Source organism: Mustelus asterias, chromosome 5 (assembly GCF_964213995.1).
Source record: "Mustelus asterias chromosome 5, sMusAst1.hap1.1, whole genome shotgun sequence".
NCBI classification, from domain to species: Eukaryota; Metazoa; Chordata; class Chondrichthyes; order Carcharhiniformes; family Triakidae; genus Mustelus; species Mustelus asterias.
The window spans coordinates 13,010,055-13,033,995 of NC_135805.1; the positions used below are offsets into that span (position 1 = coordinate 13,010,055).

The following is a 23,941-nucleotide window of genomic DNA, read 5'->3' on the forward strand; positions in this document are numbered from 1 at the left end:
AGAAGTGTCATCCTGCAGTACTATGGCCCTTATCCCCCGCTCTCCGTCTGCAAGGCGCCATCACTGCAGCGCCCCTCGCACACCACCTGCAGTCTCTCGACTCTCAAGATCACCCCCCCCCACCTTATTTGATAACCTCACCCCGGATTGTAGGCCTATAGCCACCAAACGTAGGCGCTATAGTGCGGATGACCGGGCCTTCATTCGGTCCAAAGTACAACGTTTGCTCAGGGAAGGGATTATCCAGGCCAGCACCAGCCCCTGGAGGGCGCAAGTGGTCGTAGTTAAATCGGGGGAGAAACACCGCATGGTGATTGACTACAGCCAGACCATAAACAGGTATACACAACTAGATGCGTACCCTCTTCCCCGCATCGCGGACATAGTCAACCGCATCGCGCACTATAGGGTTTTCTCTACGATCGATTTGAAATCGGCTTACCACCAGCTCCCTATCCGCTCGGAGGATCGCCCATACACTGCCTTTGAGGCGGATGGCCGCCTCTACCAGTTCCTCCGAGTCCCCTTTGGTGTCACCAATGGGATCTCAGTCTTCCAGCGGGCCATGGATCAAATGGTGGACCAGCACGGACTACGGGCCACTTTCCCGTATCTGGATAACGTCACCATCTGCGGCCATGACCTGCAGGACCATGATGCCAACCTACAAAAATTCCTCCGTACGGCCACTCTCCTGAACCTCACATATAATGAGGCGAAGTGTGTTTTCCGGACACGCCGCCTCGCCATCCTTGGGTACGTGATAGAAAATGGTGTCCTTGGTCCCGACCCAGCCCGTATGCGTCCCCTTATGCAGCTTCCCCTCCCTACTACCCTCAAAGCACTGAGGAGATGCCTGGGCTTCTTCTCCTACTCTGCCCAGTAGGTTCCCCGTTATGCGGATAAAGCCCGTCCGCTTCTAAAATCGACCTCTTTTCCGCTGGCGGAGGAGGCCGGTCGGGCCTTCGACGACATCAAAGCGGACATCGCGAAGGCCGCAATGCATGCTGTGGACGAATCCATCCCATTCCAAGTGGAATGTGATGCGTCTGATTTTGCCCTAGCCACCACCCTTAACCAGAGGGGCCGTCCGGTGGCCTTCTTTTCCCAGACCTTACAAGGCCCTGAGATTCGACACTCCTCGGTCGAGAAGGAAGCCCAGGCCATCGTGGAAGCCGTCCGGCACTGGCGCCATTATCTTGCAGGCCAACGATTCACCTTAATTACGGACCAGCGGTCAGTTGCCTTCCTGTTTAACACCAGGCAAAAGGGCAAGATTAAGAATGACAAGATCTTGCGGTGGAGGATTGAGCTCTCCACCTACAGATATGACATCATGTACCGGCCCGGGAAGCTCAATGAGCCCCCAGACGCCCTGTCCCGTGGATCATGTGCCAGCGCCCAACTAGACCAGCTACAGTCCCTCCATAACGACCTCTGTCATCCGGGTGTCACCAGATTTTTCCACTTTGTCAAGTCCCGTAACCTGCCCTATTCCCTCGAGGAAGTCCGGACGATTACCAGGCAATGCAGGGTCTGCGCTGAGTGCAAACCGCAGTTCTACCGGCCAGGTAGGGCGCACCTGGTGAAGGCCACTCGCGCGTTTGAGCGCCTTAGCATTGATTTTAAAGGCCCCCTCCCCTCCTCTAACCGCAATGTTTATTTCCTGAATATCATTGATGAATACTCACGTTTCCCTTTTGCCTTCCCCTGCTTGGACATGACCACGGCTACAGTGATTCGGACCCTGAACACGCTCTTCACCCTGTTCGGCTTCCCAGCCTATGTTCATAGCGACCGTGGGTCCTCTTTCATGAGTGACGAGCTGAGGCAGTACCTGCTCGCCAAAGGCGTTGCCTCCAGCCACACCACTAGCTATAACCCCAGGGGCAATGGTCAAGTAGAGCGGGAGAACGCAACCATCTGGAAGGCCATTCTATTAGCGCTACGGTCTAGGGGCCTTCCAGTCAGCCGTTGGCAAGACGTCCTTCCGGACGCATTACATTCAATTAGGTCACTCTTGTGCACAGCGGATGTTTTCGTTTCCCAGGAAGTCCTCCTCGGGTACTTCGCTCCCGGGTTGGCTGATGTCCCCGGGGCCCGTTCTGCTTCGGAAGCATGTCCGGACCCATAAGGCAGATCCCTTGGTCGAGGAGGTCCAATTGCTCCACGCTAATCCTCAATACGCTTATGTAGCGTACCCTGATGGGCGGGAGGACACGGTTTCTGTCCGTGACTTGGCACCCACGGGTGCCCCTGAGGCCACCACGTCCTTCCGCCCCACGGTTCCCGGTGTTGTCCACTCGGGGATTGCTACGCCTCTTTCCCCTTCAGTCCCTGTCTCCAATGTAGTGCGCCCAGAGCCTGTTGCAGCCCCCCACCCCCCAGCTCCGGTTCCCACTGTTCCCCATACGCCACCAGGGCCACTGCTCACTCCTCTCGCCCCTATGTACAACTCGCTTGAGTCGCCGGAGCTGTCGCCACGCAGTATCCGACGACTGGACGGGACGACGGATGGGTCCGCTTCACACCACCTAGCGCCTTCTCTCGACGCTCACTGTACGGAGCCTGGGCCGACATCGCTCCCTGCTCGGACGACTCTGCGACCTGCACTACGACGATCGCGACGGCGGATCAAGCCACCGGTTCGTCTGGACTTGTAATATTGTTTCCGCTTCACCCCCGTGTTGTTTTTATTTTAAAGGAAGGGGTGAATGTGGTGGACCTCAGTTGTGCCTTTGTCCTATATGGACCACCGTTGTGTGTGTTTGTCACACCTGGACACATCCCCTTCCAGTTTGGTTCCTCCCCTCGGCACCTAGTATAAAGGTGGCTGTCTCCTCCCCCTTGTTCAGTCCAGGTCGGTTATTTGTTGGGATCTGCTCCTGATTCTGTTGTGAATAAAAGCCTACACTTGTATTGGCACACCGGTAGTCTTTCGCCTTATTGATAGCGCATCAATAGGTTTAAGGTGAGAGGGGAGAGATACAAAAGTGTCCAGAGAGGCAATTTTTTCACACAGAGGGTGGTGAGTGTCTGGAACAAGATGCCAGAGGTAGTAGTAGAGGCGGGTACAATGTTGTCTTTTAAAAAGCATTTAGATAGTTACATGGATAAGATGAGTATAGAGGGATATGGGCCAATTGGGATTAGCTTAGGGGTTTAAAAAAAAGGGCGGCATGGACAGGTTGGGCCGAAGGGCCTGTTTCCATGCCGTAAACTCTATGACTCAGTTTCGGGTGCTTGTGGTGGGCTCCCCAGAATACCCACCCTACCCCAGCAACGTACAGGGATGTACATGGCCAAATGGAACTGAAGACTTTCACTGAACTGCTGGAGAGGATATCTAATTTGTTAATCCTACTGGACTCTAACAAACAAAAACAGCCTTTGACTGCCCTCTCATTTCTCCATCATCATTCCTCATAGAGTCAGAGTTTAACAGCATGGAAAGAGGCCCTTCGGCCCATTCTGTCTGTGCTGGCTATCAAACACCTATCCCTTCTAATTCTATTTTCCAGCACTTGGTCCGTAGCCTTGTACGCTATGGTGTTTCATGTGCTCATCTAAATGCTTCTTAAATAATGTGAAGGTTCCCACTGCTACCACCCTTTCAGATTCCCACCATCCTCTGGGTGAAAAAGCTTTTCCTCAAATCCACTCTAAATCTCCTGCTTGTGATCTTAAATCTCTGCCCCCTGGTTATTGACCCCTCTGCTAAAGGGAAAAGTTCCTTCCTGTCTGCGCCCCTCATAATCTTGTTCACCTCAATCAGCTCTCCCCCCTCAGCCTTCTCTGCTCTGAGGAAGACAATCCCAGTCTAGACAGCCTTTCTTCATTTTGTTTATTAGTTTGTGGGACATGGGCGTCGCCGGCCGGCCAGTATTTATTGCCCATTCCTAGTTGCACTTGGAGGGCAGTTGAGAGTCAACCACTTTGCTGTGGCTCTGGAATCACATGTAGGCCAGACCGGGTAAAGACGGCAGCTTCCCTTCCCTGAAGGACATTAGTGAACCAGATGGGTTTTTCCGACAACCGACAATGTTTTCATGGTCATCAGTAGATTCTTGATTCCAGATTTTTATTTTTAGTTGAATTCAAATTCCACCATCTGCTGTGGCGGGATTCAAAACCGGCTCCCCAGAACGTTAGCTGAGTCTCTGGATTAATAGTCGAGTGATAATACCACAAGGTTCTCGTCTCCCCATCATAGCTGATGTTCCCAATAATTCCTAGCAGGCAGTTTAATTCCAAGAAACACAGGTGTGACCTGAAGTTACCGTGGGGATGAAAAGCTAAAAGGCAAAGGGTAAACTGAAAGCTAACTGTCGTGGTATCAGGTTCCAGCCTTACGACAGACAGTTCAGAACACAGAATCTGTGTGAGAGGACGCAAGCAAAGTTCTCCACAAATGGATCAGTTTTCTGTCTGGCAGTAAGAATAGAATACAACTGAACTGCATGTTCTGAGAACAGAACAGATCCTGGTGTTGAAGCAGGTCTCTGAGAATAGTTCAGGGACAGTGTTACTGTAAGTCTTATGCAGTTGGAAAGGACAGAGAGCTGCAGGTAGCAGAGGTGGTGGCATGGAAACCTGGCATTGGGACCACCCCAGATGAAAATGGACCTTATGCGGCAGGATGAGGGTATTGAAGGTGTACTTCAGTCATTGCGCGACAGTGGAAAGGAGGTTGTGTGTGCTTGAGGTTCTGACGGAAGTGAGCGAGATTCAGTAAATGATTGGACAGGACATCAATGAACCAACACAAGCTGGCAGCTTTGGCGGTCATTTTCTTTGCATTTATTGAGCACAGTTTCACACTTTGCCGAGATTTGAACTTGGGACCTTAGATAGTTAGTCCACTATAACCACTGCCACAACTGCTGATTGTTGTGTTGTCACAATACAGACAACAAGGTGGCAAGTGGACTGGCCACAGCTGAGAATCATGGGCTACAGTGGAACGGTCACACGGTAAGAGTAAACTATTCATGTCGTATCTTAGCTATAACCATTCACAAAAACATCTTGTTAACCTTTCCCATCCTCTTCACAATACCTTAAAATGCATCAGCTTTTCCCAGAGGCGTCTGAAGTTGTGTCTGTCCAATCTTCTTGTTCCACTGGGCTGCATCACTGGTTAAGTCTCAACAGTGTGTAGAACAGGAGTGTAATTTGTGCTGGAATTTGTGAGGCAGTTTCACTATCATTCTGAGGTGACACAAGGACACAATGTACAGGATGGTAAAGAGACTGTGGCAATAGTTAGGAACCAACAGGAATAGGGACTAGACCTTCACCGTGCCATAGTGTAGAACAGGTTAAGAACATAAGAACATAAGGAATAGGAGCAGGAGTAGGCCATCTAGCCCCTCAAGCCTGCTCCGCCATTCAATAAGATCATGGCTGATCTGATAGTGGGTTCAGTTCCACTTACCCGCCCGTTCCCCATAACCCTTAATTCCCTTAATGGTTAAAAATCTATCTATCTGTGACTTAAACACATTTAATGAGGTAGCCTCTACTGCTTCATTGGGCAGAGAATTCCAAAGATTCACGACCCTCTGGGAGAAGAAGTTCCTCCTCAACTCTGTTCTAAATTGACTCCCCCGTAAACAGGTTAAACAGAAAGTTTATTTATTAGTGATTTATTGTGACGGTGGGAAAGTCTGTATAGAACCGGTAGAAATGGCAGAGGTACTCAATGAATACTTTGCTTCAGTAGTCACTGTAACTGTGGTGCACTCGTTCATCTCAATGTTTTAAGTTAACCACATCTTCTTACTCCAATGTTGGAGTGGAGAAAGATCTTGGTAGTTGCAGTGCAGACTTGCAGTGGACTGAGAAGATTGAGCATGTGGACATTAGGAAAGAGGGTGTGTTGGAGCTTTTGAAAAGCATCAAGTTAGATAAATCGCCGGGACCGGATGGGATGTACCCCAGGTTACTGTGGGAGGCGAGGGAAGAAACATAGAAACCCTACAGTGCAGAAGGAGGCCATTCGGCCCATCGAGTCTGCACCGACCACAATCCCACCCAGGCCCTACCCCCACATATTTACCCGCTAATCCCTCTAACTACACAATTTTTAACCTGGCCAATCAACCTAACCCGCACATCTTTGGATGTCATCAATGGAGACGGGAGAGGTTCCGGAGGACTGGAGGATGGCGGATGTGGTTCCGTTATTTAAGAAAGGGAGAAGAGATAGCCCGGGAAATTATAGACCAGTGAATCTAACCTCAGTGGTTGGTAAGTTGATGGAGAAGATCCTGAGAGGCTGGATTTATGAACATCTGGAGAGGAATAGTATGATCAGAAATAGCCAGCACGGCTTTGTCCAAGGCAGATCATGCCTTACGAGCCTAATTGAATTTTTTGAAGATGTAACTAGACACATAGACGAGGGAAGAGCAGTAGATGTAGTTCATATGGATTTCAGCAAGGCGTTTGATAAGGTGCCCCATGCAAGGCTCATTGAGAAAGTGAAGGGGCATGGGATACAAGGGGACATTGCCTTGTGGATTCAGAACTGGCTTGCCTACAGAAGGCAAAGAGTGGTTGTAGATGGGTCTTTTTCTGCATGGAGGCCGGTCACCAGTGGGGTGCCCCAGGGATCTGTTCTGGGACCCTTGTTCTTTGTGATTTTTATAAATGACCTGGATGAGGAAGTGGAAGGATGGGTTGGCAAGTTTGCTGATGACACAAAGGTTGATGGTGTTGTGGATAGTGTAGAGGGATGCCAGCAGTTGCAACGAGACATAGATAAGATGCAAGACTGGGCAGAGAAGTGGCAGATGGACTTCAACCCAGATAAGTGTGTGGTGGTTCATTTTGGCAGGTCGAATAGGATGAAAGGATATAATATTAAGGGTAAGACGCTTGGCAGTGTGGAAGATCAGAAGGATCTTGGGGTCCGGGTCCATAGGACGCTCAAAGCAGCGTCGCAGGTCGAGGTTGTGGTTAAGAAGGCGTATGGAATATTGGCCTTCATCAATAGAGGAATTGAGTTTAGAAATTGGGAGATAATGCTGCAGCTGTATAGGACCCTGGTCAGACCCCACCTGGAGTACTGTGCCCAGTTCTGGTCACCTCATTACAGAAAGGATGTGAAAGCCATAGAAAGGGTGCAGAGGAGATTTACAAGCATGTTGCCTGGATTAGGTGGCATGCCTTATGAGGATAAGTTGAGAGAGCTAGGTCTTTTCTTCTTGGAGAAGCGAAGGATGAGGGGTGATCTGATAGAGGTGTATAAGATGTTGAGGGGTATTGATAGAGTGGATTCTCAGAGGCTTTTACCCAGGGCTGAAATGGTTGCCACAAGAGGTCACAGGTTTAGGGTGCTGGGGAGTAGGCACAGAGGAGATGTCAGGGGTACGTTTTTCACTCAGAGGGTGGTGGGTGCGTGGAATCGGCTGCCGGTAGTGGTGGTGGAGGCGGATTTGATAGGGTCTTTTAAGAGACTTTTGGATAAGTTCATGGAAGTTAGTGAGATAGAGGGTTATAGGTAAGCCTAGTAGGTAGGGACATGTTCGGTGCAACTTGTGGGCCGAAGGGCGTGTTTGTGCTGTAGCTTTTCTATGTTCCTATGTTCTAGTGTCACAAGCACAGTGACACAGTAGCACAGTGGTTAGCACTGCTGCCTCACAGTGCCAGGGACCTGGGTTTGATTCCCGGCTTGGATCAACCTCGATGTGGAGGTTGCACGTTCTCCCCGTGTCTGCGTGGGTTTCCTCCGGGTGCTCTGGTTTCCTCCCACACTCCAAAGATGTGTGGGTTAGGTTGATTGGCCATGCTAAATTGCCCCTTAGTGTCCTGGGATACGTAGGTTAGCGGGGTAAATATGTGGGGTTACGGGGATGGGATCTGGGTGGGATTGTTGTCGGTGCAGACTCGATGGGCTAAATGGCCTCCTTCTGCACTGTACGAATTTTATTCTATGATTCCATGATATCTGGCTTACATTAACACTGCAATGAAGTTACTGTGAAAATCCCCTAGTCGCCACACTCTGGCGCCTGTTCGGGTACACTGATGGAGAATTTAGCATGGCCAATGCACCTAACCAGCACGTCTTTGGACTGTGGGAGGAAACCGGAGCACCCGGAGGAAACCCACGCAGACACGGGGAGAACGTGCAAACTCCACACAAGCCGAGAATTGAACCCAGGTCTCTGGAGCTGTGAGGCAGCAGTGCGAACCACTGTGTCACCGTGCCGCCCTGTGATAGCGGATTGACAACCTGGTTTACATCTTCAGCAGATTTGATTTCCGTAGGAGCCCCAGGGAAATTCAAATATAATGATGGACACCTGACACACAATTCAAATCATTGGTCGATCGAGAGCAAAGAGGAGAGAAAGATAAACAGGAGAGGCTGCAGAGCTAATGGAGGGACTTAGTCACGGGATATTCTTTCATGAGCGGTCTCCCACTTTCAGAACAGGAGCAATGGAAAAGCTGGGATGAGAACAGAAATAATGAGAGAAATTCCAGCAGAAATGAATTCCCTTTGAAAGCAGGTTAGAAACAGAGAGAGACAGAGGGGGAGACAGAGGGGGAGACAGAGAGGGAGAGAGTGAGACAGAGAGAGACAGAAAGAGAGAGAGTGAGACAGAGAGAGAGAGACAGAGAGAGAGAGACAAAGAGAGAGAGACAGAGAGAGAGACAGAGAGAGAGAGACAGGGAGAGACAGAGAGAGACAGAGAGAGAGAGAGAGAGTGAGACAAAGAGAGACAGAGAGAGAGAGTGAGACAGAGAGAGACAGAGAGAGAGACAGAGAGAGAGTGAGACAGAGAGAGACAGAGAGAGAGTGAGACAGAGACAGGGAGAGACAGAGAGAGAGAGAGTGAGACAGAGAGAGACAGAGAGAGAGAGTGAGAGAGAGACAGAGAGAGAGAGACAGAGAGATAGAGAGAGACAGAGAGAGAGAGACAGAGACAGAGAGAGAGACAGAGACAGAGAGAGGGAGACAGAGAGAGAGAGACAGAGAGAGACAGGGAGAGACAGAGAGAGACAGAGAGAGAGAGACAGAGAGAGAGAGACAGAGAGAGAGACAGAGAGAGAGAGACAGAGAGAGAGAGACAGAGAGATAGAGAGAGACAGAGAGAGAGAGACAGAGACAGAGAGAGAGACAGAGACAGAGAGAGACAGAGGGGGAGACAGAGGGGGAGTCAGAGGGGGGACAGAGGGGGGACAGAGGGGGGACAAAGGGGGAATAGAGAGAAAGAGAGAGAGGGAAAGAGAGAGAGAGAGACAGAGGGAGAGGGAAAGGGGAAAGGGACAGAGGGAGAGAGGGAGAACGGGACAGAGGGGGAGGGACAGAGGGACTGGGACAGAGGGGGAGGGACAGAGGGGGAGGAACAGAGGGGGAGGGACAGAGGGGGAGGGACAGAGGGGGAGGGACAGAGGGGAAGGGACAGAGGGGAAGGGACAGAGGGGGAGGGACAGAGGGGGGGGGACAGAGGGGCAGGGACAGAGGGGCTAGCAATTAATATAAAAAATGATAGTAAAAGTTTTTATAAATATATAAAAAGGAATAGAGTGGCTCGAGTGAATGTTGGACCCTTGGAGGACGAGAGGGGGGAGTTAATAGTGGGAAATGAGGATATGGCTGAGTCTTTAAATAAGTTTTTTGTGTCGGTCTTCACGGTGGAGGACACAAATAGTTTGCCAAATATTAACGATAGAGGGTTGGCAGCAGGAGAAATACTTAATACAATTAATGTTACCAGAGAGGCAGTGCTGGGTAGACTAATGGGACTGAAGGTGGACAAGTCCCCGGGTCCGGATGGAATGCATCCCAGGGTATTGAAAGAAATGTCAGAGGTAATAGTGGATGCGTTAGTGATTATTTATCAAAACTCGTTGCATTCTGGGGTAGTGCCGGTTGATTGGAAAACGGCTAATGTTACGCCGCTGTTTAAAAAAGGAAGGAGACAAAAGGCGGGTAACTATAGGCCGGTCAGCTTAACGTCTGTAGTAGGGAAAATGCTGGAATCCATTATTAAAGAGGAGATAGCAGGGCATCTGGATAGAAATGGTTCGATCAATCAGACGCAGCATGGATTCATGAGGGGAAAGTCGTGCTTGACGAACATGTTGGATTTTTATGAAGATGTGACTAGGGCGGTTGATGGAGGAGAACCGGTGGATGCGGTGTTTTTGGATTTCCAAAAGGCGTTTGATAAGGTGCCCCATAAAAGGCTGCTGAAGAAGATTAGGGCACACGGAGTTTGGGTAGTGTGTTAAAGTGGATTGGGGACTGGCTATCCGACAGGAAGCAAAGAGTCGGAATAAATGGGTGTTTTTCTGGTTGGAGGAAGGTAACTAGTGGCGTGCCGCAGGGATCGGTACTCGGGCCGCAACTGTTTACCATTTATATAGATGATCTGGAGGAGGGGACGGAGTGTAGGGTAACGAAGTTTGCAGACGACACAAAGATAAGTGGAAAAGTGAATCGTGTGGAGGACGGAGAAGATCTGCAGAGAGATTTGGACAGGCTGAGTGAGTGGGCGAGGATATGGCAAATGGAGTATAACGTTGAGAAATGCGAGGTTATACACTTTGGAGGAAATAATAACAAATGGGATTACTATCTCAATGGAAACAAATTAAAACATGCTACCGTGCAAAGGGACCTGGGGGTCCTTGTGCATGAGACGCAAAAGCCCAGTCTGCAGGTACAACAGGTGATCAAGAAGGCAAATGGATGTTGGCCTATATCGCGAGGGGGATAGAATATAAAAGCAGGGATGTCTTGATGCACCTGTACAGGGCATTGGTGAGGCCGCAGCTGGAATACTGTGTGCAGTATTGGTCCCCTTATATGAGGAAGGATATATTGGCATTGGAGGGAGTGCAGAGAAGGTTCACCAGGTTGATACCGGAGATGAGGGGTTTGGATTATGAGGAGAGGCTGAGGAGATTGGGTTTGTACTCGTTGGAGTTTAGAAGGATGAGGGGGGATCTTATGGAGACTTATAAGATAATGCGGGGGCTGGATAGGGTGGAGGCGGAGAGATTCTTTCCACTTAGTAAGGAAGTTAAAACTAGAGGACACAGCCTCAAAATAAAGGGGGGTCGGTTTAAGACAGAGTTGAGGAGGAACTTCTTCTCTCAGAGGGTGGTGAATCTCTGGAATTCTCTGCCCACTGAGGTGGTGGAGGCTACCTCGCTGAATATGTTTAAAGCGCGGATGGATGGATTCCTGAGCGGTAAGGGAATTAAGGGTTATGGGGATCAGGCAGGTAAGTGGTACTGATCCACGTCAGATCAGTCATGATCTTATTGAATGGCGGGGCAGGCTCGAGGGGCTAGATGGCCTACTCCTGCTCCTATTTCTTATGTTCTTATGACAGAGGCGCAGGGATAGAGGGGGGTGGACAAAGGGGGGGGGGAACAGAGGGTGGGGGACAGAGGGGGGGGGAACAGGGGGGGACAGAGGGGGGGATGGGGGGGGACAGAGGGGGGGAGACAGAGTGGGGGGAGACAGAAGGGGGGACATGAGCGGCGCAGGCTAGGAGGGCCAAAGGGCCTGTCCCTGTGCTGTATTGTTCTTTGTTCTTTGGGACAAAGTGGGGGACAGAGATAGACAGAGACAGATAGAGTTAGTCAGAGGGGGACAGAGGGGGACAGAGGGGGCCCGGGAGGGGCCAGAGGGGGGGCAAAGGGGGGACAGAGGGAGACAGAGGGAAGAGAGGTTTCACCAAAAGACAGAGATAGACCTGGACAGAGGGCCAGGGTGTGAAACTTCCTACTGCAATGTATGGTTGAAAAGTGATGAAGTGGAATCAGATGAAAGGATACATCCATCAACAGCACAATCCCTCTGGAGAGGGAAAGGGGAAAGGGACAGAGGGAGAGAGGGAGAGCGGGACAGAGGGGGAGGGACAGAGGGACTGAGACAGAGGGGGAGGGACAGAGGGGGAGGGACAGAGGGGGAGGGACAGAGGGGGAGGGACAGAGGGGGAGGGACAGAGGGGGAGGGATAGAGGGACTGGGACAGAGGGACTGGGACAGAGGGGGAGGGACAGAGGGGGAGGGACAGAGGGGGAGGGACAGAAGGAGAGGGACAGAGGGGGAGGGACAGAGGGGGAGGGACAGAGGGGCAGGGACAGAGGGGCAGGGACAGAGGGGGAGGGACAGAGGGGGAGGGACAGAGGGGGAGGGACAGAGGCGCAGGCACAGAGGGGCAAAGAACAAAGAACAGTACAGCACAGGAAACAGGCCCTTCGGCCCTCCAAGCCTGTGCCGCTCCTTGGTCCAACTAGACCAATCGTTTGTATCCCTCCATTCCCAGACTGCTCATGTGACTATCCAGGTGAGTCTTAAACGATGTCAGCGTGCCTGCCTCCACCACCCTACTTGGCAGCGCATTCCAGGCCCCCACCACCCTCTGTGTAAAAAAGATCCCTCTAATATCTGAGTTATACTTCGCCCCTCTCACCTTGAGCCCGTGACCCCTCGTGATCGTCACTTCTGATCTGGGAAAAAGCTTCCCACCGTTCACCCTATCTATCCCCTTCATAATCTTGTACACGCAGGGACAGAGGGGCAGGGACAGAGGGGCAGGGACAGAGGAGCAGGGACAGAGGGGGGGGAGACTGAGGGGGAGGGAGACCGAGGGCGGGGGAGACCGAGGGGGAGGGAGACAGAGGGGGGGGGAGACAGAAGGGGGGAGACAGAGGGGGGGAGACAGAGGGGGGGAGACAGAGGGGGGAGACAGAGGGGGGAGACAGATGGGGGTGGACCGAGGGGGGTTGACTGAGGGGGGGGGGACAGAGGGTGAGGGACAGAGGGGGGGACAGAGGGGGGGAGACAGGGGGGGGACATGAGCGGTGCAGGCTAGGAGGGCCAAAGGGCCTGTTCCTGTGCTGTATTGTTCTTTGGGACAAAGGGGGGGACAGAGATAGACAGAGACAGATAGAGTTAGTCAGAGGGGGACAGAGGGGGCCCGGGAAGGGCCAGAGGGGGGGCAAAGGGGGGACAGAGGGAGACAGAGGGAGACAGCGGGAAGAGAGGTTTCACCAAAAGACAGAGATAGACCTGGACAGAGGGCCAGGGTGTGAAACTTCCTACTGCAATATATGGTTAAAAGGTGATGAAGTGGAATCAGATGAAAGGATACATCCATCAACAGCACAATCCCTCTGCAACTATTCAGGCTGAAATCCTCCAACGTTTCCTGGTCTGCGAGTGATAAAGAAACAAAGTGGAATCAGGGAGCGTGGCACACTAACCAGCCCGTAAACACAATTCCCAGATCCCAACGGGATCCATTCAGCAGAACAGAGGCTATCTCACTCACCTCCCAAAAACACTTCATTTAAAATCCTCTGTAAGGCAGCAGCATTGATCTCTGCATTCTGTGGGTCAAAGACACATCGCTGTTTGTCTGGAAAATTACTTTCAATTTTACTCTTTCCTCTGTGGTACAATGGGTCACACACTGTCCTTTCCCCCTCTGGGACTGGGTGTACAGTGAGTCACACACTGTCCTTTCCCCTCTGGGACTGGGTGTACAGTGGGTCACACACTGTCCTTTCCCCTCTGGGACTGGGTGTACAGTGGGTCACACACTGTCCTTTCCCCCTCTGGGACTGGGTGTACAGTGGGTCACACACTGTCCTTTCCCCCTCTGGGACTGGGTGATACAGTGAGTCACACACTGTCCTTTCCCCCTCTGGGACTGGGTGGTACAATGGGTCACACACTGTCCTTCCCCCCTCTGGGACTGGGTGGTACAGTGAGTCACACACTGTCCTTCCCCCTCTGGGACTGGGTGGTACAGTGGGTCACACACTGTCCTTCCCCCCTCTGGGACTGGGTGTACAGTGAGTCACACACTGTCCTTTCCCCCTCTGGGACTGGGTGGTACAGTGGGTCACACACTGTCCTTTCCCCCTCTGGGACTGGGTGGTACAATGGGTCACACACTGTCCTTTCCCCCTCTGGGACTGGGTGGTACAATGGGTCACACACTGTCCTTCCCCCCTCTGGGACTGGGTGGTACAGTGAGTCACACACTGTCCTTCCCCCCTCTGGGACTGGGTGGTACAGTGAGTCACACACTGTCCTTTCCCCCTCTGGGACTGGGTGTACAGTGGGTCACACACTGTCCTTTCCCCCTCTGGGACTGGGTGATACAGTGAGTCACACACTGTCCTTTCCCCCTCTGGGACTGGGTGGTACAATGGGTCACACACTGTCCTTCCCCCCTCTGGGACTGGGTGGTACAGTGAGTCACACACTGTCCTTCCCCCCTCTGGGACTGGGTGGTACAGTGAGTCACACACTGTCCTTTCCCCCTCTGGGACTGGGTGTACAGTGGGTCACACACTGTCCTTTCCCCCTCTGGGACTGGGTGATACAGTGAGTCACACACTGTCCTTTCCCCCTCTGGGACTGTGTGGTACAATGGGTCACACACTGTCCTTCCCCCCTCTGGGACTGGGTGATACAGTGAGTCACACACTGTCCTTTCCCCCTCTGGGACTGGGTGGTACAGTGGGTCACACACTGTCCTTCCCCCCTCTGGGACTGGGTGATACAGTGAGTCACACACTGTCCTTTCCCCCTCTGGGACTGTGTGGTACAATGGGTCACACACTGTCCTTCCCCCCTCTGGGACTGGGTGATACAGTGAGTCACACACTGTCCTTTCCCCCTCCGGGACTGTGTGGTACAATGGGTCACACACTGTCCTTCCCCCCTCTGGGACTGGGTGATACAGTGAGTCACACACTGTCCTTTCCCCCTCTGGGACTGTGTGGTACAATGGGTCACACACTGTCCTTCCCTCCTCTGGGACTGGGTGATACAGTGAGTCACACACTGTCCTTCCCCCCTCTGGGACTGGGTGGTACAGTGGGTCACACACTGTCCTTCCCCCCTCTGGGACTGGGTGGTACAGTGAGTCACACACTGTCCTTTCCCCCGTCTGGGACTGGGTGGTACAGTGTGTCACACACTGTCCTTTCCCCCTCTGGGACTGGGTAATACAGTGAGTCACACACTGTCCTTTCCCCCTCTGGGACTGGGTGGTACAGTGGGTCACACACTGTCCTTCCCCCCTCTGGGACTGTGTGGTACAGTGAGTCACACACTGTCCTTTCCCCCTCTGGGACTGGGTGTACAGTGAGTCACACACTGTCCTTTCCCCCTCTGGGACTGGGTGTACAGTGGGTCACACACTGTCCTTTCCCCCTCTGGGACTGGGTGTACAGTGAGTCACACACTGTCCTTTCCCCCTCTGGGACTGTGCGGTACAGTGAGTCACACACTGTCCTTTCCCCCTCTGGGACTGGGTGGGACTGGGTGGGACAGTGATTCACACGCTGTCCTTTCCCCCTCTGGGACTGTGCGGTACAGTGAGTCACACACTGTCCTTTCCCCCTCTGGGACTGTGCGGTACAGTGAGTCACACACTGTCCTTTCCCCCTCTGGGACTGGGTGGGACAGTGATTCACACACTGTCCTTCCCCCCTCTGGGACTGGGTGGTACAGTGGGTCACACACTGTCCTTTCCCCCTCTGGGACTGTGCGGTACAGTGAGTCACACACTGTCCTTTCCCCCTCTGGGACTGTGCGGTACAGTGAGTCACACACTGTCCTTTCCCCCTCTGGGACTGGGTGGGACAGTGATTCACACACTGTCCTTCCCCCCTCTGGGACTGGGTATACAGTGAGTCACACACTGTCCTTTCCCCCTCTGGGACTGAGTGGGACAGTGATTCACACACTGTCCTTCCCCCCTCTGGGACTGGGTGGTACAGTGGGTCACACACTGTCCTTCCCCCCTCTGGGACTGGGTGGTACAGTGGGTCACACACTGTCCTTTCCCCCTCTGGGACTGGGTGGGACAGTGATTCACACACTGTCCTTCCCCCCTCTGGGACTGGGTGGGACAGTGATTCACACACTGTCCTTCCCCCCTCTGGGACTGGGTGGTACAGTGAGTCACACACTGTCCTTTCCCCCTCTGGGACTGGGTGATACAGTGGGTCACACACTGTCCATTCCCCCTCTGGGACAGAGTGTAAAGTGAGTCACACACTGTCCTTCCCCCCTCTGGGACTGGGTGGGACTGGGTGGGACAGTGGGTCACACACTGTCCTTTCCCCCTCTGGGACTGGGTGGTACAGTGAGTCACACACTGTCCTTTCCCCTCTGGGACTGGGTGATACAGTGAGTCACACACTGTCCTTTCCCCTCTGGGACTGGGTGGTACAGTGGGTCACACACTGTCCTTTCCCCCTCTGGGACTGGGTGATACAGTGAGTCACACACTGTCCTTTCCCCTCTGGGACTGGGTGGTACAGTGGGTCACACACTGTCCTTTCCCCCTCTGGGACTGGGTGATACAGTGAGTCACACACTGTCCTTTCCCCTCTGGGACTGGGTGGTACAGTGGGTCACACACTGTCCTTTCCCCCTCTGGGACTGGGTGATACAGTGAGTCACACACTGTCCTTTCCCCTCTGGGACTGGGTGGTACAGTGGGTCACACACTGTCCTTTCCCCCTCTGGGACTGTGCAGTACAGTGGGTCACACACTGTCCTTTCCCCCTCTGGGACTGGGTGGTACAGTGGGTCACACACTGTCCTTTCCCTCTCTGACACTGGGTGATACAGTGAGTCACACAGGGCCGACAGGGCTGGGTGATACAGTGAGTCACACACTGTCCTTTCCCCTCTGGGACTGGGTGATACAGTGAGTCACACACTGTCCTTCCCCCTCTGGGACTGGGTGGTACAGTGAGTCACACACTGTCCTTCCCCCCTCTGAGACTGGGTGGTACAGTGAGTCACACACTGTCCTTCCCCCTCTGGGACTGGGTGGTACAGTGAGTCACACACTGTCCTTCCCCCCTCTGGGACTGGGTGATACAGTGAGTCACACACTGTCCTTTCCCCTCTGGGACTGGGTGATACAGTGAGTCACACACTGTCCTTCCCCCCTCTGGGACTGGGTGGTACAGTGAGTCACACACTGTCCTTCCCCCCTCTGGGACTGGGTGATACAGTGAGTCACACACTGTCCTTCCCCCCTCTGGGACTGGGTGATACAGTGAGTCACACACTGTCCTTCCCCCCTCTGGGACTGGGTGATACAGTGAGTCACACACTGTCCTTCCCCCCTCTGGGACTGGGTGATACGAGTCACACAGGGCCCACAGGGCTGGGTTTGCCATTGCTGTTTCCGGTACTGAGGTCAATGCCAGGTGGTCGGTCTGGTTTTATTCCTTTTTGACATTTTTCAGGAATATTGAACCCGGGGATTTGCTTGTGGTGTGAAGGAATCCCGAGTTTTCAACATCAGGATTAAATTATTTTCCGCTATCCAGTCATTCCCAATGCCGGGAGTGGGTGGGAAATGGTCAAAAATAAATGGAGAGTTCAGGAACTCGAACTTACCTGAGCGGCAGGTGAGATGGGTGTGATGGGGGAGGTGGGAGACAGTGGAAACACCTCTGACCAGCTGCTATGTTGCCTGTGGGCTTGGGATTTCCAGCTCTGGAATGAAAGAGAAGTGTGGGTGAGCTTGGAGCCACCATCATAAGAAAGGAGGTTCACAAGAATGATCCCTGGAATGAAGAGCTTGTCGTGTGAGGAAGGGTTGAGGACTCTGGGTCTGTGCTCATTGGAGTTTAGAAGGATGAGGGGGGATCTTATTGAAACTTACAGGATACTGTGAGGCCTGGATAGAGTGGACGTGGAGAGGATGTTTCCACTAGTAGGAAAAACTAGAACCTGAGGGCACAACCTCAGGCTAAAGGGACGATCCTTTAAAACAGAGATGAGGAGGAATTTCTTCAGCCAGAGAGTGGTGAATCTGTGGAACTCTTTGCCGCAGAAGGCTGTGGAGGCCAGGTCATTGAGTGTCTTCAAGACAGAGATAGATAGGTTCTTGATTACTAGGGGGATCAGGGGTTATGGGGAAAAGGCAGGAGAATGGGGATGAGAAAAAAATCAGCCATGATTGAATGGCGGAGCAGACTCGATGGGCCGAGTGGCCTAATTCTGCTCCTATGTCTTATGGTCTAACCCAGAAAAGAATCTACTTCATGAATTCTACAGAAACCTTCCCATCACACTGAAGTGAGAAGAATTTAAGCCAATGTTGTGGTGAGGTGCTTCACTGGACGTTGGGCCTGTGCCACTAGTTGCATCTGGTAAGCTTCAGTCTGGCCCAGATTGATAACATCTGAGCTTGTGGGCGTGGGCGCACGGGTGAGTGTAGGGGCGTGGGAGTGTGTGGGGCGGGGGGGGGGGGGAAGAAACACTACCAACCAGTCTGTGTGAATCCAGGGAACAGAACTGCCAACAACATAGCTCAAAATCTGGAATCTCGTTTCACTGGGAGAAATGGGAATGTCGGTGGCTGTGTGATGGCCTTTGTGGAATCTGCAATTGTTTTTAAGAATGTATGAAAAGGACCTATAAGAGTTTGCATCAATTGTAATGGGATCGATTGTAACTTTCTTAGATAATGAGAACTACTGGTCCTTGTACCCTGGTGGGCCATGGAAGCAGCACCAGCAGAAAGAAAGTTAAGACCATAAACAATGTGGCTGGAAAACACAGAGAGCGAGTGGCAGAAGATGATCAGAAACAGGCACAAATAATTGCTGCAAAAGATACAGTTATGAAACTTCTGGTATAATTCTGAGCAAGCCGAGTTTCCACCAACACAGCCAATTTTCTGTCTGACAGAAGGATGAAGAATAAAATTCCAGAATCTCTTCGGGAAGTGTTGTATGACCGAGTTAAAAGGAATTGAATCCTCAAAGCTGTGTGAAAAGGCCGAGCATGCGACTGAGCAGAGGGTTTGTGTCAGAGGACACACTGTGAAACGGGTGTGGTTGGTTGGTTCAAAGGAAACTCTGGGAAACTACACCCATCAGATACCGACACAGACTGAGTGAGGGAGGGTCAGTGTTAACCGTCCCCAGTATCTGGGATAGAATTCGGTCGCTGGTGAATGCTTGATTTGAGAGGGAAAATGAAAGAGTTGAAAAGAGCAGGTGGTGGGCAGGGAGTTTTTTTAATTCATTTGTGGGCCGGTATTTATTGTCTATCCCTAGTTGCCCTTGGAGGGCAGTTGAGAGTCAACCACATTGCTGTGACTCTGGAGTCACATGTAGGCCAGACCAGGTAAGGACAGCAGATTTCCTTCCCTAAAGGACATTAGTGAACCAGATGGGTTTTTCCGACAATCAACAATAGTTTCATGGTCATCAGTAGATTTTAATTCCAATTATGTTTTTATTGAATTCAAATTTCACCATCTGCCGTTGCGGGATTTGAACCCGGGTCTCCAGAATATTAGTTGAGTTTCTGGATTAATAGTCTAGCGATAATACCACTAGGCCATCGCCTCCCCAGAATAACTGGTTATCTATCTCACCGCTCTTTGTATGCTGATTGGTTCTTATGTTCAACACAAGACAAGACTGACTACACGTGACCACGCATTGGACAAGAATGATAAACCTTTTTACCTCCATTCTGGTCGGGGACAAGGGGCTGGGCGACAATGGGGGGCTCCAACTGTTGAACCGGCTGAATCTAGACGTTGAGGGCCTGGCCTGTAGGGTCTGTGAAGAGATAAAGAGAAGGAGGGGGTGAATGTGAAGTGTGCACGGAACGTCACGTGGCCAGCCTCTCCCCCCAAACCTGGGACAGCCAGACAGTGAAGTAATCCACAAGTGTAGAGGAACACTCTCACCTGACACAGGAACAGAAGTCTGCCATTCAGCCCATTTAGCCTGTACTATCAATCATGGCTGATCTGAACCCCCCCATGCCCTGCTCGGTTGTGTGGCTCTGCTTCTGAGTCACGTGGAATTGGAGATTGGCCATTTTGGAGTGAAATCAGGAAAGATTCCTTCTTCAGAAATGTCCGTGTCAATCTGAAACTCACTCCCTCAAAACCAGTCCACTCTCGAGACCGACGGCCAGGAAGGTGGATTCAGAATTCAGCCAAAGCGGCAGAGATTGTAACTTCTTCCAACGTACACCAATGGCAGGCGGTAAGAATGGGAGAGCGTGATGGAGACTCTATCCATTGCTATCATCCACTATTCCTACCCCGAGAACACTAACCAAATAAACAGCGAAGGCTCACAGCCAGAAAGACAGCTTGACACGGACCTGGGAAGGAAAGCTTCCTAATTTCACTCTGCAATGGCCAATCTCCGATTCCATCTCTGTGTCCCCATTCTTCTAGATTCCCGCACGAGGGGGAATCATTTTACTTTTTACACTCCTGAATCGCGAAAACATTTAAAAGTCTTCGATTAAATCATTCCTCAACCTTATGAACTCAAGAACCAGATCGTCCTGTCCCCCCCAGCAGGGGGGTGGGGAAGGGGGAACGTGACATTGAAGGGATTGGATTCCCACCTGCCCTGGCCACGGGGTAATTATACACAACAGCAGCAAGGCCTCGGACAGGAGGCCCTGAATTGGCCAATTATTATCCTTTTAATCTTCAGGCTGGCAGGAGGATTGAACCCCCATGAGGAGGCCAAAACTCAACAGATTGCGGGTGGGATGGGGGCGCCTCACTCAGAAGTCTCCGCCACGGTGGCGCAGTGGTTAGCACTGCTGCCTCACAGCGCCAGGGACCCGGGTTCGATTCCCAGGTTGGATCACTGTATGGAGTTTGCTTGTTCTCTCCGTGGGTTTCATCCCACGGTCCGGACGACCTGAGGGTTAGGTGGATTATCCATGCTAATTGCCCCCTTTGCGCACCCCTGCCCTGCCCTGTCATCCTTTGAAGTTACCCAAGCCCCAGTTCATGGACCCCAGCATTCCCCTGCATTTCTCCTCCTGTCCACCGGAGCACTGTTGCTGGAGGGACTGGATCAGATTGGCTGGCAGCTCTGTAAGGTGGGGCTTCCTCCCAGGTGAGAGGCAGATCCCCTGCCTGCAGCCACTGAACACTCATTCCAGCCAGGAATGGCTGCGGGACAGTCAGCGGGAATGTGTCCCCCTCTGACTCTTCCAATGGCAGGAACTGAGACCCCCACCACCCAGAAAATTCCGGCCAAGAAAATACAAGCCAACATTCTGAAATAACGGCCCAGTTTAACCCTTTGAGTGCCAGTATCAATCTGGTGAATCAATGCTGTGCTTTCTCCAAGGCCAAGACATCGTTCCTAACAAATCGGGAACGGAACCTATCAGGGAGAGCCAGACCCGGAAAGAGCTTCAATTTACCACCCAACCCCCGGCTCAGTTCTCTCTCCACTGGATCCAGTGTTTCTGGCGCTCAGCTCCCATCAGTTCCCTCTGTACTGGATCCAGAGTTTCTGGAGCTCAGCTCCCATCAGTTCCCTCTCCACTGGATCCAGTGTTTCTGAGCTCAGCTCCCATCAGTTCCCTCTCCACTGGATCCTGTGTTTCTAGAGCTCAGCCCCCATCAGTTCCCTCTGCACTGGATCCAGTGTTTCTGGAGCTCAGTTCCCTCTCCACTGGATCCAGTGTTTCTGAACTCAGCTCCCATCAGTTCCCTCTCCACTGGATCCTGTGTTTCTAGAGCTCAGCACCCATCAGTTCCCTCTCCACTGGATCCTGTGTTTCTGAGCTCAGCTCCCATCAGTTCCCATTGCACTGGATCCAGTGTTTCTGGAGCTCAGCTCCCATCAGTTCCCCCTTCTCTGGATTCAATGTTTCTGAGCTCAGCTCCCATCAGTTCCCTCTCCACTGGATCCTGTGTTTCTGAGCTCAGCTCCCATCAGTTCCCATTGCACTGGATCCAGTGTTTCTGGAGCTCAGCTCCCATCAGTTCCCCCTCCTCTGGATTCAATGTTTCTGAGCTCAGCTCCCATCAGTTCCCTCTCCACTGGATCCAGTGTTTCTGGAGCTCAGCTCCCATCAGTTCCCTCTCCACTGGATCCAGTGTTTCTGAGCTCAGCTCCCATCAGTTCCCTCACCACTGGATCCAGTGTTTCTGAGCTCAGCTCCCATCAGTTCCCTCTCCACTGGATCCAGTGTTTCTGGAGCTCAGCTCCCATCAGTTCCCTCTCCACTGGATCCAGTGTTTCTGGAGCTCAGCTCCCATCAGTTCCCTCTCCACTGGATCCAGTGTTTCTGGAGCTCAGCTCCCATCAGTTCCCTCTCCACTGGATCCAGTGTTTCTGGCATTCAGCTCTCTCCCTCCCTTTCCGCTGGATCCAGTGTTTCTGGAGCGCTGTTCTCTTCCTTCCTTTCCACTGGATCCAGTGTTTCTGGCGTTCAGCTCTCTCCCTGCCTCTCCACTGGATCCAGTGTTTCTGGAGTTCAGCTCTCTCCCTCTCCACTGGATCCAGTGTTTCTGGCGTTCAGCTCTCTCCCTCCCTTTCTGCAGGATCCAGTGGTTCTGGACAGTCCAATTTCTCTGTATCTACTCAAACCATACACAGATTATTAACAGGGGTCCATTGGCAGCACTCACCTGGGCATATTTATTAAAGATTTGTTCCCAGGAGCTGTTATAGTCCCTGTTCCGAGGCTGAAAGAGAGAGGGACAGAGAGATAAAGAACAGGCCACTCATTTCCCTAGAGGCCTGCTGCATGATATTTGCCTTTTCCCTGCTGGACCTGAGCCAAGGAATTCCCCTGTACAGGGCACAGGAAGGAGCTGATCGACCCTATCACAATCTGCTAGGATTGGGCCCACATTCCCCGAGGACACTCCTGGAGGAGTGAAGGGGTTTCTGCCTTTTGCCATGTACACAATCTGATAACTGGGGAAGTTACAAACAGGAATGGAAATGAAAGAGTGGAGGGCTTGTGGGAAGCTGACCTTTGGGGTCCCTCCTGCCCTTTGGGACAACCCCCTGTCCTTTGAGACACCCCCCCGACAATTTGGGACCCCCCCCCCCGACCTTTGGGACACCCCCCCGACCTTTGGGACACCCCCCCGACCTTTGGGACACCCCCCGACCTTTGGGACACCCCCCTGACCTTTGGGACACCCCCCCGACCTTTGGGACACCCCCCCCGACCTTTGGGACCCCCCCGACCTTTGGGACACCCTCCCCTCCTTTCCCCCCCCTTCCCCTCCCCCCCTCCACTCCCCCCCTCCCCTCCCCCCCCTCCCCACCCCCCTCCTCCCCCTCCCCACCCCCCTCCTCCCCACCCCCCTCCTCCCCCCCCCCTCCTCCCACCCCCCCTCCCCCCCCCTCTCCCTCCCCTCCCCCCCCCTCCCCCTCCCCCCCTCCCCCCCCCCCTCCCCCTCCCCTCCCCCCCCCCCTCCCCCTCCCCCCCCCCTCCCCCTCCCCTCCCCCTCCCCCCCCCCCTCCCCCCCCCCCTCCCCCTCCCCCCCCCCTCCCCTCCCCCTCCCCCTCCCCCTCCCCCCCCCCCCCTCCCCCTCCCCCTCCCCCCCCCCCTCCCCCTCCCCTCCCCCCCCCCTCCCCCCCCTCCCCCTCCCCCCCCCCCCTCCCCCTCCCCCTCCCCCCCCCCTCCCCCTCCCCCTCCCCCCCCCCCCCCCCTCCCCCTCCCCCTCCTCCCCCTCCCCCCCTCCCCCTACCCCCCCCTACCCCCCCCTCCCCCCTCCCCCCCCTCCCCCTCCCCTCCCCTCCCCCCTCCCCCCCCCCCCCTCCCCCTCCCCTCCCCTCCCCTCCCCTCCCCTCCCCTCCCCTCCCCTCCCCTCCCCTCCCCCTCCCCTCCCCTCCCCCCCCTCCCCCCCCCCCTCCCCTCCCCCTCCCCTCCCCTCCCCCCCCCTCCCCTCCCCCCTCCCCCCCCTCCCCTCCCCTCCCCTCCCCTCCCCCCCCCTCCCCTCCCCTCCCCTCCCCTCCCCCCCCTCCCCTCCCCTCCCCCCCTCCCCTCCCCTCCCCTCCCCTCCCCTCCCCTCCCCTCCCCTCCCCCCCCCCTGCCCCGCTCTAAGTCTGTGCCTCACAACCATTTCCTCCAGCGATTTCTCGCACATGCTCTGTATCACTGAGTCCAC

The 23,941-nt window shown here is 53.4% G+C and overlaps 1 protein-coding gene across 1 annotated transcript in view; it reads right to left on the minus strand.

Annotated features, from left to right (window-relative positions):
• LOC144493370 (calpain-14-like) overlaps positions 1-23,941 on the minus strand; it is a 153,873-nt gene that overhangs the window by 27,917 nt on the left and 102,015 nt on the right. Inside the window, exons 14-19 of the mRNA XM_078212192.1 lie at positions 22,445-22,501; positions 19,506-19,601; positions 17,419-17,517; positions 13,310-13,367; positions 13,130-13,191; positions 5,060-5,128 (exon numbers count right to left, since the gene is read on the minus strand). Of these exons, the coding sequence (XP_078068318.1) occupies positions 5,060-5,128; positions 13,130-13,191; positions 13,310-13,367; positions 17,419-17,517; positions 19,506-19,601; positions 22,445-22,501 (441 nt within the window). The remainder of the gene's footprint in view (positions 1-5,059; positions 5,129-13,129; positions 13,192-13,309; positions 13,368-17,418; positions 17,518-19,505; positions 19,602-22,444; positions 22,502-23,941) is intronic.